General features: G+C 46.6%; 1 protein-coding gene across 1 annotated transcript in view; it reads right to left on the bottom strand.

The window, feature by feature from the left end:
- Positions 1-8,842: 8,842 nt before the first annotated feature.
- Positions 8,843-19,081, bottom strand: part of ETV5 (ETS variant transcription factor 5) — a 65,159-nt gene continuing 54,920 nt past the window's right edge. The window contains exons 12-13 of the mRNA XM_084802212.1: positions 14,359-14,460; positions 8,843-11,251 (exon numbers count right to left, since the gene is read on the bottom strand). Coding sequence (XP_084658338.1) covers positions 11,030-11,251; positions 14,359-14,460 — 324 coding nt within the window. The 3' untranslated portion in view covers positions 8,843-11,029. The remainder of the gene's footprint in view (positions 11,252-14,358; positions 14,461-19,081) is intronic.

Below are 19,081 nucleotides of genomic sequence, written 5' to 3'. Positions count from 1 at the left end.
GAACCACCTGCGAAAACACAGGCTGTTGAGCCTCCTTCAGGGTTCCGATTTCTTATTATTATTTACTTTATTATCAGACAAGGGTATTTCCACGTTGTCCAGGCTAGCCTCAAACTTGTAATTATCCTGCATCAGCCTCCTCCTAAGTAGTCCAGCTAAGTAGTCCAGCATCTCCCTAGTTTCCAATTCCTCATGTCTGGGATGGGGGGTCCTGGGGGGGGTCTGCCTTTTTAACAAGTTGCCTTGGGTGTTGATAGGACCTGCCTGGAACCTATCTTTGCCAACCAAGCATGTAGAGTTATTTGCTAAGTAAGACCAGGTGAATACTCTTCAATATGCTTCCCAGAATTCCACTAAAAACAGTCTCTGGGAGCAGAGATATAAGTTGGTGACAGAGCATTTGTCCAGCATGTGGGAAATTTGGCTCTGTCCCTAAGGCAGAAAAAAAAAGTGGGGGGACCAAGCATGGTGGCACATGCCTTTAATCTCAGCACTCGGGAGGCAGAGGCAGGCGGATCTCTGTGAGTTTGAGGCCAGCCTGGTCTACAAAATGAGTCCAGGACAGCCAAGGCTACACAGAGAAACCCTGTTTCAAAAAAGCAAAAATAAATAAATTAATTAAAAAGGTCTGATACAAAATATTTATGTGACATTACTATTAAAAGGCACAATGAGGCTGGAGAGATGGTTGGCTTAGCAGAGGACGTGAGTACAGTTCTCAGCACCCACGTGTGGCTCACAAACTGTAACTCTAGTTTCTCTTTTGACCTTTGAAGGCACTGGGTACACAGACATACATGAAGGCAACACACACACACACACACACACACACACACACACACACAGAGAGAGAGAGAGAGAGAGAGAGAGAGAGAGAGAGAGAGAGAGAGAGAGAGAGAGAGATTGTTCCGTACTTATTTAACTGAACAGAGTGCATTTAGATAGGGTGAGCTGAACTGCTGTTATTTCTTAATTGGCTCTTCAGCATGTGGTGAGCAAGAAGCCCAGAATTCTTCCATCTCAGGGCTCCACCACTCTTGGGGTCTTGCCATCATCTATGTCCAAATGGGAAGACATATGGAGGAAGCACACTTGCATCTTAATAGCCCTATACCATAGATAACACATCTTGCTTTTTGCTTTTTTTTTTTTTTTTTTTTTTTTGGTTTTTTTGAGACAGGGTTTCCCTGGCTGTCCTGGATTTCCTTTGTAGACCAAGCTGGCCTCGAACTCACAAAGATCCACCTGCCTTTGAGTGCTGGGATTAAAGGCATGCGCCACCACACCCAGCTTGCTTTTGCTTATCTTTAATTAGAGAGATGTTTATAACATGAACATTGGATCCATCAGGGTCCAGACTGGAAGAGCCACAAAATAATTGGCTTAGGAAAAGCTTCATACGAAGACTTACTTAGCTCCTGGGGACTTGAGAAGCAGCAGTGGCTGTCCCCAAGCCTAGGGAAAGCAGGGCTCAGATGCTTGAGAGGAGTCCCCACACTGTTTTTCACAATCCAGACTTTATTAGTGGGCTACATTTGAGGGTCAAAGGTCACCACAGGGTTCTGCGATTTGTGAGAGAGACTCAAAGAATCCAGAAGAGCTGTGACAGGCAAGGGGAGGGGTTGTTAAAGTAAAAAGCTACAGACTGAAGTGAGCCAAGGGAGACAGGCACATAGCACAGTGTCTGGGGGACACCAGGTACAAGCTCCCATTTGTCCCCTCCCCATGGAGTCAAACAGCATCGAACACTTTGAGCAAAGATGTGTGGAAGTACTAATGACTCCATCACTGGAGTCTAGTGAGCCTTGAGGTTCTGGAATGTACTGGTGTTGATCGCGGGGTCCTGAGTGGCTGTCCACATAGTTATTTGGTCTCTAGTTCCTCCAGAGACCTCACGGGGAGTCATACTGTCAATAAAGAGTCTTTGGTGCAGCTCAATGTCTCCCGTGACTGGAGATCGTCTTATCACTCAGGATATCCCAGGGGTTTAAAGGTTATTTTCCCAGGAGCCAGGTAGGGGCCAAACCTTTGTGGAATGTGCCGTGTTTAGACAAGGCGGAATGAGTTAATCCTTTACTGACAAGAGGCCTTGAGTGACTGCGGCTTACAGAAGGCCAGGAGTGCCGTGCTAGTGGAATGTGCTTGCGATCCACCATGCTGCGTAGTGGAAGAAGCCAGTCGAGGAACTCTGTTCTAAAACTGCCAGGGAGGAAAGCTCTCGGTGCTTCTGGATCCAGTGCAGGGCAAGAACCAGGCGCTGGAGAGGCCATGGCACCCGCCACAGGAGTCTTGGAGAAGCTAGACCCCTTAGGGCAGGGTGGTGCACACAGGAGCTAAATCCTGCTTCTTGACCATCACTCTGGCATCTTCTGCTGACACAGCCAGTCATTAAAGGAAAATGTCTGAAGGACTCAGAACAAGTTCAGAGATGGGAAGAAAGAAAGATGGTGACGTTGAGTTGAGAAGCCATGTATTAGTAACAGGCACAGCTGCATCGCAAGGGATGCTGGGAAGTATGTTGCGGTTGGGTATTTGGCTATAGTCTTACTGCTAAATGAACAGAAGACAAATAACCATGGTAGATAGCTATCTCTCTTAGGATATGTTCACTACGTCTCCCAAAATTGCAAAGTAGGAATAGAACCCGACACTGAGTCCAGTATTATTCTTGTAACAAACGAATGAAGGGTGAACTCTACATCGATTTCACTGAAAGACTCAGTTATGAATGCTTAATCTAATAATTGTATGTCAGAATTGGTTATATATTTGTTTTTTGATAAATACATAGAATTACAAGCACTCAGCAAACCATGATTTTAAAAATATATAGCCTTGTTGTCAAATAAATATATTTAATTTTAGAAGATATTTAGTTAAAAAAATTTATTCATGTGGGTAAGTGTGTATATGCCACACATGTACAAGTGTCTGGTGAAGCCAGAAGAGGCAGAGCCTCTTGAAGTAACACATCCCCAAAGCCTACGTGAACAACGATGCTCTTTTACAATGTTCACCGAGTTGGAGACTTTGCAAAATATTTTTCAACACTTTATTTGCTAAGTGTAAAGGTGTTTTGCTTGCATCTGTCTGTGTGCCACGTGCATGCGGGTCAGAAGAGAGGGTCGGACTCTCTGGCACTGGAGTTGCAGACAGCTGTGGATGCTGACCTCTGGGTGCGGAAGGATTAAACCCAAGTCCTCTTGAAGAGCACGCAAGTGCTGAGTCAACCCTTCAGTTAGGGATTTCTGTTTTAGAGATAACACCATCAGCCAGATAAAAATGTTCTGCTTTCATGGAGTTTATACTGTTTGGGGAAAAACAACTAATATTGCAAAGGGGTGAATAATTAAACAGTGTGAAGCAACCACCAAAAACAGCAAACAACAGGGGATTAATTGGTGTTTGCAAGACTCATGGGTTATCTTCTTCTTGGGTGAGGTGTGGTCACGTGGAGTTGGAGGTCAGGGATAGGGTTGTTGTAACACTGTGTGCCTAGGGAGTGTCCCGGTGGGGAGCAGGGACGGGGCAGCTGCAGGAAGGACAGACTCTGGGTGTTTAGCTCAGTGAGTGTTGACAGTGAGCCTGTAACACTTAACTAAATCAGAATATGGACCTGATCACCCTTCAATCCCGTTATGACTTTCCGATTTCTCTCATTATAGCTAAGATTTCACATAAATAGAATCATATGATATTGTTTGCCATTCATGTTTTTTAGCTCACAGTATTTGTAAGACCACTCAGGGTGGTGCATGCCTTTAATCCCAGCACTCGGGAGACAGAGGCAGGCAAATTGCTGTGAGTTCGAGGCCAGCCTGGTGTACAAGAGAGTCCAGGACAGTCAAGGCTACACAGAGAGACCCTGTCTCGAAAAACCAAAAAAAAAAAAAAAAAAAAAACCACTCAGGTGCTCTGTGTGACATCCATACTTTGTAGACACACGTTGTATCATTTGTCTGTGTAACCACAACTTCTTCGTCCATGAGGATGGCTTTCGGTAGATTTTGGAAAAGAGGTTGTGGGAGGCAAGAGTGAAGGAGGTGAAAGTGCCGAGTGCTTGCCACAACAGGCCAGGGGACTGAGTTATGGGACTGATAATGGAGACAGATCTGAGAGATACTCAGGGTCAAAATGAACCAGAGTTGGTTCCTGTTGTTTGGTCTTCATGGGTGTTGACACCTGGTTTCATTTTGTGACCCCTTTATCCCCAGCAAATGTGACTCCTTAATCATGTTCTATGGACCAGCATGCAGGCGATACTGTATATATGCTTTATATACTGTAATATATTTTTAAGCCTTTTGTGTATGTATGATATATATCTATGCATGTGCACAAGGGCAAACGTGTCCCAGCACATATGTAGAGATCAAAACATAACCTTCAGTGTTGGTCCAAACCTCTACCTGGCTTGAGACTATCTTAGAATGCCCAGCATCTGCCATTTACTTCAGAGGAGCTGGCCTATGAGCCTCTGAGATTGTAGAAGTGTGTGATTCCACACCTGACTTTTCATGACTTCTATGGATTTGAACTCAGGTCTCAAAACTGTACGAGAGCTAAGCTATCTCCCCATATTTATATCTATTTATTTTTATTTTATGTGCATTGATGTTTTGCCTGAATGTATGTCTGTGGGAGGGTGTCAGAGCTTGGGGCTACAGACAGTTGTGAGCTGCCATGTAGGTGCTGGGAATTGAACCCAGATCTTTTGGAAGAGGAGTCAATGCTCTTAACTGCTGAGCCATCTCTCCAGCCCCATATATATATATATTTTTTTTTTATATAGAAAGATTTTAAAATATGTTCTTTAAGAAACAAGTTACAAAACTATGTACAATGTAGTAGTGGCCAATTTTTTTTGCATTTAAAAAAGTTAATTGAGCAATCAGTCTACGTGCACACACGTAGGTAATTAAGCCCTTTCTACAGCAAACACCTGGATGGCAGTGGACAACTTTTTGGGAGTTGAGTCTCTCCAACCATGTGGGTTTGGGGAATTAAACTCAGGTCCTCAGACTTGGCAGCAATGCTTTTTCTCCTCTCCGCCATCTTGCCAGCCCAAGTTTAAGTATTTTAAAAACTGAGTAAGATGTGCCCTGATGTTAAACTCCATCTCTAGTTTGCATTTTTAAAGTAGTTTTAAATTTCGGTTATGGATTTTTGAAAACTTCATAAAGAACATATGCTAAATATAAATTACAAAGAAGGTAACTGCGAACATTTAATGTTCGCAAAACAGGAATGCACTTTAAGAACATAAAACTAGGCCAGTCATGGTGGCACATGCCTGTAATCTCAGAACTCAGGAGGCAGAGGCAGGTGGATCTCTGTGAGTTCGAGGCCAGCCTGGTCCACAAAGAGAGTCCAGGACAGCCAAGGCTACACAGAGAAACCCTATCTCGAAAACAAACAAAACAAAGGCTTTCACTCTATGAGTTTGTGGGCCCTAGCACACTCACTCTGACATTGTGCCCGCAGGCTGCAGCGTGTGCAAGAGGCTGAGTTGAGTTCAAGCTAAGATTTTAAAATCCACAGGGCTTCCTCCGGTCTGTACTCCAGCCCTGAATCCCAGCAGCACTGAGACACTAGGTCCGCTATCCGGGGGAAATTTCGCCGCCAACCCAGACTATTCTTGCTACTTCCGCTCTGTCACACCGGAAGCATATGGAGAGCAGAGAGCACCTCCCTCCCTTCCCGGCCAGCCCCTAGTTGACCACCAATGTCTTAGCCAGGGAGCATCTGAAGGTCAGGGTCCTCTATGCTTGTTCCCCTAGTGGTTCCATTTACTTTCAGTTCTTCTTCCTCTTCTTTTGTTTTTCCAACGTAATATTTTCATCGATTATTTGGGAGTTTCACACAATGCACCCCATCACATTTACTTCCCGGTCCTCCCAGGTCACCTCCCCACCTGGTGACACCCTTTCCCTCCCAAACCCAAACAAGCAAACAACAAGACCAAGTCTAGTTTGTGTTGCCCATATATACACACTCGATGGAACATGGTCAAACTCCCAGTGGCCAGCCTCTTCAAGAAAACTGAGTCCCTTCCCCTCCCCCACCCTCCCATCCCCTGCCCCCCTTGCACCCCTGGCAGAAGCCACCAACTGTAAAGAGCTACACTTCAGCACCCTTATCACAATTTTTAAAAAAGCGTTTCTCTTTGATGGCTTCCTGTCTAGGCTGTTACTTTTTGGAGGGGTGGGGGTGGGGTGGGGTGGGGGCTGACACAGAAGCTTTCTATGGCTCTTTCTCAACTGTGAGTCTGCAGTCATCAGCACCACTGCAAATGTAGCTTCCTGGCCTCTTTCAGTCAGGGGAGCACTGGTTCTGACTTTCACACGGTTTCTGGCAACAGCATGGACCACGGACATTCACCTAGTCTCCGGTGTCAAGAATGTGCCAGTCTCAGCTCATAACATTCCCATACACACACAGACTTCTTACCCCCCCCCCCCCCAAGAGGGTTTCTCTGTGTAGTCCTGGCTATTCTGGAACTCTCTCTGTAGATCAAGGGTGGCCTTGAACTCAGAGATCTGCCTGCCTTTGTCTCCCACGTGCCTGGATCAAAAGTATGCACCATCCACCGCCATCTGATTTAGACTTCCAATTTCTTTTCTTTCTTTTTCTTTTCTTTTGGATTCTCTTGTAATCCTGGCTGTCCTGGACTTGCTTTGTAGACCAGGCTGGCCTCGAACTAACAAAGATCCACCTGATTCTGCCTCCCGAGTGCTGGGATTAAAGGCGTGCGCCACCACACCGGGCAAAACAGTGAGACGCTTAAACTGTTCTGTTTATCCTCAACCAGAAGTGCACACACACCTTAAATTCCTACAAAATGTCCCCTGCCTTCTAAGAGTTCTGGGCAGAGGCACCTCAGCAGTGCCCTCACTGACCTAGGATGCCCTCTGAGATCACAAGCTTAGGCCAGAACCCACAAGGCCAGCCTCCTGTCTATGGTAGCCGCTGTGAACACTGAAGAGAATGATTTTGGAGGCTGAGAGCCATATTTTCAATTTGATTTCAACCAAGTGTTCTCATTTAATGAAAAAAAAAAAGCCCGCCAAGAAGATAATGGAGAGTTTTACTTTTAAAAAGTGTTCTATAAACTGTAAAGTGCTATCAAATTGGTAGCCTGAGGATCATCACCAAGGTCAACAAACTGAAAGCTGGCTGGAAGGCCCATGGGAAGAGTGGACATTCAAGGGTCCCTTTCTTTGCCAGAACCGCATGTCTATGTCCCACCACAGATCCCTCCAGCAGTGTGAAGCACAATAAATGCACTTAGCTCAAAGACAACCAGTGTTTACTTTACATTCGTATTATATGTTATTTGTATATTTATTTATTTGGTTTTTTGAGACACGGTTTCTCTGTATAGCCTTGGCTGTCCTAGACTCACTTTGTAGACCAGGCTGGCCTTGAACTCACAGCGATCCACTTGCCTCTGCCTCCTGAGTGCTGGGATTAAAGGCATTAGCCACCACGCCTGACTTAGAATGAATATATACATTTATTTATTTATTTTAGGATTCTCCCCACCGTCTTTGGCTTGTGTTTTTGAGACACACTGTGCTCCAACTACCTGGCCACTGGGCAAACTGCCCCCCCTAAAGCTTCCCACTGGCTGAGTCTTTCTCCCCATTACTCAGTGCCAGATGCATTACAATTTAGACTGTGAGCTCAGGCTTTGAAACCACATTCTTTTGCCCTCAGACTACCTCTTTGTCATCTAACAGCTGAACGGACATCGATTGTTCCCCCAACTTGGCCAGTGAAAGGGGACACCACGAAGAACAAGCTTCACATTTTCTGGCTTCCTTACCCCAGCGTCCAACACTAGCAGGGTGGCAGTGTTGGGTGACCTCGGGCACTGGGTTAATGATCTGGGTTTGAGCCTGGGCGAGATAATGAGGCGGAGAACAGCTCGGAGCTGGCTGTCAAAGCTTTATCATCAGGGATCCGAGAGGACAGGCTCTTTGTCCTGCACACCCTGCCCTCTTTCCCTGAGTGTCTTTTCTTCATCTGTCCAAGCTAATGGGGTTAATGCGGCAGACACTCACTCCCCACACGTTCCCATTCAAGCGGCTGTGTACCACCTCAGTCTCGGATGCTTCTCCACTTAAAGGCTTGTAAAAACGGGGAAAGAAAGATAGTAGGTAACTTACAGAAAGCTTTCTGTTCCGGGCTCTACTCCTGTTTCTCTTCTGTAATAGGAGTCTTGAAAGCCCCAAATTAAAAGGGCATATCAAGGATGAAACAGGAAGCCTGCGCACAGGATGCTAGACTCCTTCCACGTATCCCAAGTGTTACATGCATGTTACTTGTAATGTATTTTCCCCCAATAGCAAGATATGGACAGCGTTAAGACATTTACTGTCATATCTCTCTCTCTCTCTCTCTCTCTCTCTCTCTCTCTCTCTCTCTCTCTCTCTCTCACACACACACACACACACACACACACACACACACACACCCCGCAAACTCACTAGGAGAAAAATTGGGAGGTAGCTTTTGTTTAGTGGTTTCTAAAATATCAACTGAAGATCCTGAATTAAAGAAATTCTGACTCAAAAAGTCCTACCCAGTTAAATTTTTTTTCACAGAAACAAAGGTGCAAACGAATTAGCTTTTAGGGGGGAAATTACTAAGTGGCCCTGGGGGCAATTTACCTCACCTTTGGTTGGGGAAGGACTTCTGCCTCTACTCCCTTGGATTAGATTTTTTAGTCCTAACTTCTTTTAACCCCATCAGCCATTAGTAAGGCTCCAGAGATGAAATGGGGGCAGGGTAGGGAGGTGGGCGAAAGAGCAAGAAAGAGACAGCTTTCAGGAGCGTGTAAAGGAAAGCAAACTTCTTTATTGTACACAGTACAGAATATATCGCAGCTCGGCAGGATGTACACAGCCCTGTGCAGGGGGGGGAGTATTTCCAATCAACTGGCAGGCTAAAGCCTTTCTGCACTGTAGACTTTCCACACTCTGGAAAAGAAGCAAATGAACGAAGGAACAACCCCCACACACCCTGAAGGAAACAGCTATCTGGGAGGTACATGAATCCAACGGGAATGCAAAATGATGTTGCTGTTCTGTGTCCCTTGACCGCACAGGCTGTACAGTCACAGCAGGGGAGGGGCAGCTCAGGCTACAGGAGATTCTTTTTCATACCCAATAAAACAGCATAAATTCATTTAACAAAACAAAACAAAAAACAAACCCCAAACCAGTATTAAGTAAAAGGGGGAGGGGGGAAAATCTATACAGCATTTACAACAAATAAATCTCTAGCCAGCTGGGGTAAAATATGCATCTATGTATAGACTATGTGTAGATTAGAAAGCTATAAATAGGCTTTAGAAAGAGTCCTTTCATTAGAGTACAATGCTAACTAAGGCCCAAGCTTCGGGTCTGACACCTCTGTGGGCTGACTACCTTTTAACAGGAAAACCTCAGTTCCCATAGCTATAAAACACACCCCTTATCCCTGTGAATGTATTCACAAGTGTGCTGTGGGCCATGAGAGGGGTTGTGTGGAGTGCACGTCCCACACTCGGTTAGCTGCGCCCTGCACACGAGGACCACTTTTCATGTGTGGAGTGTCAAGGACAGTGCAGATTCCCGTCAACAGGGCGGCAGGCAGCGAGGTGACCTTTCATACAGCTTTAGTTTGGTTATTTAGAACATTCCCAATATAATACAGCAATCAGAATAATAATAATAATAATAATAACAATAATAATAACAATTTTAAAAAGTAGCAAGAAGCCAGAATGCTAGCTAGCTAGCTAGCACTTTTACCTGTCAAGGGCAGGTAAGTTTCAGACCCTAGGGTACCATTATGCAGGGCTAAAAGTCCAAAACTGAAAAAGGAAGAGAAACTGACGCCTAGGGCTTCCCACCAGGTGACCAGCTGTCACAGGGACAGGACATGAAAATATGTACATCTGCTTCCCAGAGAGGGCAGGTTGGTGAGCATGGAGAGCGATCCACACAGAAGTCTAACTGTGTGCAGGCTGCCCTGCACACTTCAAAAATGTACAAACCAGGCGTAGATGTCCTAACAGGTTGTACGGTGCAGAAAGCACCAAGCAGGCCTCTACACACGGAGGGGAAGCCCCGGCAAAGCCCCACCCAGGCTGCAGCGTCTTTGTAAGCGGGCACGGCCCTGCCTAAAGGATGCAGTGCAGTTACCAAAAAAGGTTTTGGGTTTTTTTTTGTGTGGTTTTTTTTTTTTTTGCTTTAAATACCAAAACTACAAAAATCAGTTTATATAAACTGTTTTTCCCCAAAACAACCACCGAAAACAAAATAATCCCCCCGCCCCAAACCGAAGCAAAACAAAATACTGTCAAGTGTTAATCGCCATCGGTACTCGGCCACGTGACTGGGAGGAGAGAGGGGCTTGATCTATTTAGTGACCACTCGGCGGAAAGGCTCAAGGAGCAGCGGTCAAAGACCACGGAGTGAGTGAGGTTAACAGCTGTCCTGGCCTCCCTAGCTCTGGACTAAGGGGAAACATTTCAGAACAAGCTACAAGAGTTTTGCAAACTCCAAGCCACAATGGTCTACGCCTCTCCAACCCAGCCTATGGGCTTTTCCTATGGGTGTGCAGTTTCTTTCCAAAGAATTGTGCAAGTAAACTCTTCTATGCAAAGGCATTTAGCAGTCCATGATCAACGCAGATTGTCACACACTCGTCCCCTCTCGTGGGCGCTAACCTGAACAAGGTACTGTTTTGCACATATTGTCCATGGTGGCAAGGAGGCTCCACTTTCACCTCTTCCCAGGGAATCGCATCAGAATCACCAGCGGGCTTGGTGGGTTTTCTGTCTCTCCCTGTCCCCACACTCCCTAAGCCAAAGTGTTTGTCTTCAAGGGTGTCAAATCCAGAGCCGGCTTGGGTTCTCCAGAGAATACTCAAAGGGCAAGCTTTAGGGACAGCCAAGAACACAAACAAAACCACTGCCCTCATTTGTCTGAACGGGGACTGCTAGCTCTAGGGTTTGGCTATTCGGCCACTCACAAACTCAGTAAGCAAAGCCCTCGGCGTAGGGGAGGCTGCTGCAGCGATCCATGTCCAGGAGATAAGCAGGGTTGTCTTCAAAGTGAGTCAGTGGCAGGGTGTCCTCCTCGTTGAGGGGGCATTCTGACTCTGCCTTCAGGAACGGACGCTGATTGTCCGGGAAGGCCATGGAGAAAAGCGCATCCGGGTCACAGACAAATTTGTAGACGTACCGTTCCCCAGCCACCTGCACGAGAGCACACACACAAGGCATGGGTCTCCAGTGAAGAAAACTAGAACCTCCCCCAACCCTGGGGCAGGGTTTCTCTGTGTAGCCTTGGCTGTCCTGGATTGGCTTTGTAGACTAGGCTGGCCTCGAACTCAGAGAGATCCGCCCACCACCCACGCCCAGGGAATATGTGAATTAAGACACCATCTTTCAGGAGTCAAGTACCAAAAGGCTAATTAGTAGTTGGTTATTCCAACCATATTCTAGGGACCTATTACGTGCTAAGCTCAGTATTTTAAAAGATGGCATTTGAATTTCAAATGCATGCCAGGATAGGCAGCCTGGTTGAACTGGGGCTGGAAAGACACAATGCAGGTGCCAGGCCACATTTCCAGGGACCACCAATGTTTACAGTTCCCAGGAGGAGGGATGTACTATTTTGAAGGGTTCAAAGCTCCTTGCCTCTTTTCTTTGTGTGTGTGTGTGTGTGTGTGTGTGTGTGTGTGTGTGTGTGTGTGTGTGTGTATGCATGCCCACAAGGCATATTGAGATCAGAAAGTTTCCCCAGTCATGCCTTTCACCTCATTCTGTGAGGCAGGGACCCTTTCATCAAAGCCAGGACTTGATGAAATAGCTTTAGGGAGTAGGGGGAGGGGAGGGGCGCAAAGGTGAACATCTTTAATCCCAGCACTCAGGAGACAAAAGCAGGCGGATCTCTGCGAGTTTGAGGCCAGCTTGGTTTATAGAGCAAGTTCCAGGATGGCTTATCTCGCTATGTGGCTCAGGTTATCCTTGAATTTAAACTCCCTGCCTTAGCCTCCACACACATTTGCAGGTGATGATAATATGACCACATATAAATGTGTGTGTGTTGTGTGTGTGTGTGTACACACACACAGTTCTTGTGTGGAGCGAGGCAGGACGGCATGGTCTCCAGCTCTGGAATCATCACTGTCTTAACTGTTCCATTCAGGAACACAGGGCATGGACACCCTCTGGCACTGACAGGCTATTTCACCTTTTAACCGTCTCATTCAGCCACGGTCACAATAAAGCAACTGGTAGCACAGTATTGATTACAGTAGAGTGCTACATTTTCGCCGTAAGGGATATGAGGTTATGTGGCTGTACAGGCTACCGAATAAGAGCGTGCCTTGAATTGGTCTTTCATATTTGATCTGGGAATGATGTGAGCATGCTGACACTTGGAATGCCTTGGGATGAGAAATGCCCCTATCATCTCAGGCATGTGGGCATTTAGCTCCCAGTTAGTAGCACTGCTTGGGGAGGCTTAGGAGATGTGTCCTCATGGGGGAAGTACGTTAACTGGGGAGGCCTCACGCCACTTCCAGTTTGCTGTCTCAGCATCCCGCTTGTGGCTCAGGCTGTGAGCCCTCAGCTTGCACTCCTGCTGCAATGCCTGCTGTTTCCTGCTGTTGTGGACCAAAAGCCCTAATAAACTCTCTCTACTATGTACTGCCCTGGTCATGGCGTTCCAGTCAGAGCAGTAGAAAAGCACCTAATAAAAACACTTCTTGCATTTACATTTGACCTGATGAGATACTAAGTGAGTTGGAGGGTAAAATGGGGACGGGCGGCTAATGAATACGGTTTTTTTGTTTTTTTAAGGGTGGTGGTGGATAGAATACCATAAAATAGACTAAAGTTGATGCAAAGACTCTAAAAACTCTGGAAACTTCAAACATTAAATGCTTCTTGTCCCACACATTTTGGGGAAGGATACAGAGCCTGTGGCTGCCCCAGTGTGTAAATAAATGCTAGCATCTGAGGAGCTGTACAGCATATACGTAGTACTTCAGAAAGGCACCATCTGTCCCATCTTCTAGTTCCCAACAGGATTTTATGGTTGAGGTCCCTTAACCCCTACTCTAATAAGGACTCTACACTGGCTCTTTCAAAATATACTTTTAATATTCTATTCTGCAAAGAAAAATCCCTTACTGAATGACTGTGGCTGCTATTTGACAAACTCTGGGTCCAGACTGTACAGGTTTAAATGACAAACAGATTTTATTCTTCTAACTCTTTGAAATGGTGTCTTTCTTCTTTTTATTTTTTTAGAGACAGGGTTTTCTCTTGTAATCCTGGCTGTCCTGGATTTGATTTGTAGTCCAGGTTGGCCTCGAACTCAAGAGAACTGCTCGCCTCTGATTCCCAAGGGCTGGGATTAAAGGCATGCGCCACCTCTCCTGGCTGGGTAGAGATCTGAAATTGATTCCTTCATGTCTTCTTTTTTTGTTTGTTTTTCAAGACTGAGTTTCGCTGTGTAGCCTTGGCTGTCCCGGACTTGTTTTGTAGACCAGGCTGGCCTCGAACTCACAGCGATCCGCCTGCCTCTGCCTCCCGAGTGCTGGGATTATATGTGAGCCACCACGCTCAGCCTTCCATGTCTTTCTTTACATATACCATAGCAGTTTGTCTAAGCGTCTGGGTCTTTTGTGCCTGGAGGCAGTTTAAGAAAAGCAGAGGAAACCAGTTTCCTCTTGTGTTCTGCACAGCAACTTCTGTGATCCGTGTACTCAACAGCATGAAAAGCACTCTTAAAACAAGTTTGTTCTGCTTTTGTTCAATGTGTACATGAGCGGATCCAAGTGTATGTATGTTTTGTACCATGTGTGTACAGTGTCTGGAGGACAGAAGATGGCATCAGCTCTCTGGTAGCTGGAGTTACAAAAGGCTGTGAGTGAGCTACTTGATGTGGGTTCTGAGATCCGAAGTGAGGTCCTGAAAGAGCATCCCCATACTTCCCAATGTTGAGCCACTTCCCCAGTCGTAAAGGTACTTTAAATATCCATGCATCTCTTTTTTAAAATGTTAGGGATAGTATCTTGCGTAGCATGGGCTGGCCTAGAATTTGATATATAAGTAAAACTGGCTTTGAATTTCTGATCCTCTTTGCTTCTACCTCACAAGAGCTGGCATTATAGGTGTGCGTCACTCTGTCTTATAATTGCTGTGTTTTTGTTTTCCAGGATCCTTCCTACCACAGATTCACTTCTAAGGCTCACATTTTCTTCTAGTTATTGTGTACGGCCTTATTACAGAGGTCAGGGGCAGTCTCTTTGGGAGCAGCGGAGTGACCCTAGCACCCTGTGGTCGCTCACCTTCTGCATGATGCCCTTTTCATAATAATAGCGTAGAGAACGGCTCAGTTTGTCGTAGTTCATGGCTGGCCGGTTCTTCTGGATACCCCAACGCCGAGCAACCTGAAGGGACAAGAGAGCAAAAGATGCAGACATGTTCCCAGGATGCTCTGTAACTCAGTGGCCCTAGCTAAGGACCAGCTTCCTCTAACGCGGAAAGGGAAAGAGTTTAATTCTCTCCAGATCATACATTAAGTAAAGGTGATGGCTCGGACATAGTTCCGAGACCTGGGAGAAGAAGATTCCTAACCCTGTAAGACTGTAGAGGACCTGGTGGGCATCCCAGAGGATACAGGCTACTATTTCTCCATTTATGAATTATTGACCAATACTCACGAACCATTAACACACTGCCATTAAGCGCTATGGTTTCTGTAGCAGTCAATAAGGAGTAATTAGGATGGTCACTCCTGAAACATTAGGAACATGCTAGTGAGCTGCTAATGGGCCCGCAGAGCACAGGTTCAATTCTAATAAGATTGGAGAGGGGCTGGGAGATGTTTACTTATTGCAGCTCACGGACTAAGGGGGGGACTCAGATCATTACAGCCTATTGCCATCCAGCCCTTCGCTCCCAGCAGACACGCAGAATGGACAGCAAAGCACGGAGCACCATTATCCATTTAATGAAAAATTAACAGGGCTTCTTGCACAGTTCTAAAGTGCATTACAGCAAGCCGGTGCACTTGAGGTGCAGGGATAGGGAGACGTAATTGGAGCTTTGGGAAAAAGAGGCGTTAGAGTAGGGAAATTTCCTACTAGAGTCTACTCAGTTATCGGGGCAGCTGAGCAGGTTCGGTTCCCAGCTCCTAAACTCTCACTATCCCACTCAGGGAAGTGGCCGTCAGGGTAGATCAATTGTAGAAATGTAAACTGTCTGAGGTCTTTATTTTAGTCACTTTTGGCCAGGTGCAGTGGTCCACGCTTTGATCCCAGCACCCTGGAGGCAGAGGCAGATGGATCTCTTAGTTTGAGACCAGTCTGGTTTACAGAGTTGAGTTCCAGGACAACCAGGACCAACCGCACAAAGAAACCACGCCTCAAAAAACCAAAAAGCAAGCCAGCTGTGGTGGTGCACGCCTGTAATCCCAGCACTCAGGAGGCAGAGGCAGATGCATGTTTGTGAGTTTGAGGCCAGCTTAGTTTACAAAGTGAGCCTAGGACAACCAGGGCTGTTACAAAGTGAAACCCTGTCTCAATAAATAAATAAACAAAAATAAAAACAAAAAAACTCCAGTATACTTCAAAAAAGCCCACATACCTTATCCTTTTCATGTTTTTCTAAATTTTGCAATATTTGAGATAAGATCCCTGCTTGCCTCAAACTCTCAATCTTCCCCACCTCTGCGTGCTATTGCTTGGATCACAAACATGCACAATCAGTGGCCAGCTTGCTCTTTTGAGACACTGACAGGCACGCACGCACGCACGCACGCACGCACGGAAAGCTAAAGGTTAAAGATGGAGGCAAGCAATGAGAAAACAGCAGTTCACACCAGTTGTTTGGGGGCTATGACGGAAACTCCTGGATTCGGAATTCTACAACTCCAGAGACAATCATCTGCGGAGGTCTCATCTGCTCTAACTATATCAGAGTGACCCACCAGCCACGTTTCTACCTGCCCTGCAGGAAACCCCGTGCAAACGAAATTTCCGCTTACTCCAGTGTCTCTCACAGGCAACAACAAATCTTGTGCAACCAGATTATCTGTAAGTTCGAGACCAGCCTGGTCTACAGGTCAGCCAGGGCTAGACAGAGAAACCTTATCTTAAAACAAACAGACAAAAAGGCCCAAAAGGCAAAATTTGGCAAAAAAACCAAATCCTTTTTAGAAGGCATTTTATTTGAGGTAGGGTCTTATTATGTAGTTGTGACTGGCCTAGAAGTCACTGTGCAGCCCAGGCTGGTCTCAGGTAACCCTGTCTTGACCTCTGGAATGCGGAGATTAGAGGTGTGTACCAACCCGCCCGGCAAGGGTTAAACATCTTTAAATCAATAGAAATATCAGTAAGAGAAATCTGCTCAGTCTTGCCAGGATCGACAGAAAGCCACACTCTGAAACTAACTGCCAACCTGCCTGTCACAAGCGACAGGGACTTGCAAGGCAGCTAGCAGGCTGGCTTCGTCTCTTCACTCAGCGGTAGGAAACCATTCTGCTAGTCTTCAGGCTGAGCGGTGACCTCCCCGTGCCGCCAGCGCATGCGACAGCTTCCTGGAGAGGATCTGTGTATGTGCAGCTCTCGAAGCTGCTCTGGTGGTTATAATTACGGATTCATCCTGCAGGCCAGTGCCCTGTGATTCAGTGGCCTCGCCACACTGCGCCCTCCCTAGCAAGGCGTGACGCAGCTGGAGGCTTGGGTAGTCCTTACTTGGTGTCAGGAGTAGCGAGCGAGCAGACTGCCGGCTTGTTCCTTCCTTCTGCTCCCTGAGTAAGACGTTATAGAATGTACAGTTTGGGAGCAGAGGCTAGAGGTGGGGGAGGGGGGCCCACGCGGACTCACCTATTCCTCTTCAAAGAGCAAGCAAGCCGTCACAGAACAAGGAGTGGCTCTTTCTAGCAACCCAGCCTTTAAAACCTCCCACGGCATCACCGATCTGCCACATGTTCAACCCAACAACCCAACCTCCCCCAACGCCAAATATCCACATTAAGGCAGATTCACAGTTAAAATGGCTCCAGATTAAAGCCGAGTCAGTCATAATTGAGAGGGTGCTAAACTGGATGACTATCAAAAGACATTTGATTAGGGGGCCTGCCAAAACGCAGATCTAAAACCACAATTTCCATGCACAGTGTAATGGATATTACGACTAATTACCCAGAGTGCACCACTCAGCCCCACAGCTGCCTACAATTACATCCCCAACAGCTTCCTCCTCTGCTTCACCCTCTGCGCTCCCCCGTGACAACTTCTTACAGCTTCTCCCAGGAGTTGACACTAACAAGGACAGGTCCTCGGTTACACAAAGCGCAGAGGGGGAAAACACAAACATAGCACAAGCCAAGGCTGTGAGTGCTAAAGATCTCGAAGGGCTTTGTATGAAGGAGCTTAAGAATGCCAGGGACCTCAGTCAGAGCAGAGGAGAGAGGGAGAGAGAGGGAGAGAGAGGGAGAGAGAGAGAGAGAGAGAGAGAGAGAGAGAGAGAGAGAGAGAGAGAGAGAGAGAGAGAGAGAGAGAAAGCAACTCCTGAAGAAACAATGCAGGGGGTGGTGGGATGGCTCAGTGGGTGGAAGCACCCAACCAGGAGTTACCTCCTGGACCCACATGGCAGAAAGAAACTTCATTCCTGTGGGCTGTCCTCTGATCCAGCGCACGCAAACTTCCGTGTGCCACCCCCACAATAAAAACGCAATAATAAAGATGCTGCTGCTCAATCCACAGAGAGGCTCAAGGGCCACACATGTGCCTCAGAGCCGCCTGTCACTTATGAGCATTCTGGGTTCATGTTAGTTTCCTTCTTCATTAAGTAGGAAAGCGGAGGCCCTCTGCCATCTGTTCATCATTTTCCTGACTGCTGGTAGGAGAGCGGAAGATTCAATAACGGCCTTACGGAGGCTTATAACCAGTTTACCTGCAGCTGGCCAGCCTGGGCTCAGGCCTGAGGCGGTGACAATAAAGTCATAAAAGCTCCAGTTTGTGAAATAAGATGAATCAATAAGGGCTGCCCACAAGGCAGGCTTACTTTCATTTCAAAACGCGTCAGTGAGTCAAGCTGCCATCCTGTTGCCGAGCGAGCCCAGGTGGGGCAGTGGCCACCAGCATGAGTAGGGGTTGAGCCTCTACCTCACACACCTGAGCCCTGGCAGAGGCTGTCTGCAGTGCTGCGTGTGGATAGCAAGTCACAGAGAAAGTCACGTTCATATGTGCATGTGTGTGGATGTGCTATCACATTCATACGGAGGCTAAAGATCCAAGCTGGGTGTCTTCTTCAGTTGTTCTCTGCTTTACTCTCTGAGATGAGGCCTGTCTTTCTCTCTCTAAAGCCGGAACTCATTCATTTGATTAGGCTGGACAGGGATGTGCCCTGCCTGTCTTTACTCCAAGTGCCGGGGTTACAGACATGTGGTGCTGCGCCTGGTTTTCCCATGGGTGCTGGGGATACACACTGGAGTCTTCATTCTTGTGTGGCTGGCCCTTTACCGACTGACCCTCGCCTCATAAATATGTCTTATACCACTTTAAATGAAGCCTGCCATAGTCTTCTCCCAAACCTGAAATCCATTTTTCCCCCTCCTCCTTTTCCTATCAACTTTCAGCTCATGTCCTTCTTCCAAACAAAGTGTCAGGTTGTCACCTCCGGCTGCTAGCTCTGCAGTCCTTAATGGGATGCTTCCCAGGACTGCTGTTGTCATTTCTATTGTACCCAACTCAGGGACAGCGTTTGTGTAACCATGCACCATTAAAAGAAGTGTACATCAGCCAGTGAGTGTGTATGTGTGCATGTGTATCTTATATATATATATGTGTATATATATATATATATATATATATATATATATATATATATATATATATATATATATGTATATAGATAGGTTGTTTTTCTTTTTTTTGAGACAGGGTTTCTCTGTGTAGCCTTGGCTGTCCTGGACTCACTTTGTAGACCAGGCTGGCCTGGAACTCATAAAGATCGGCCTGCCTCTGCCTCCTGAGTGCTGGGATTAAAGGCGTGCACCACCAC

The sequence above is a fragment of the Acomys minous genome (genome assembly GCF_964271855.1).
Source record: "Acomys minous genome assembly, chromosome: 11".
NCBI classification, from domain to species: domain Eukaryota; kingdom Metazoa; phylum Chordata; class Mammalia; order Rodentia; family Muridae; genus Acomys; species Acomys minous.
Note: the sequence above shows the minus strand (reverse complement) of the source record. Positions and strands in the feature narration are given on the sequence as shown.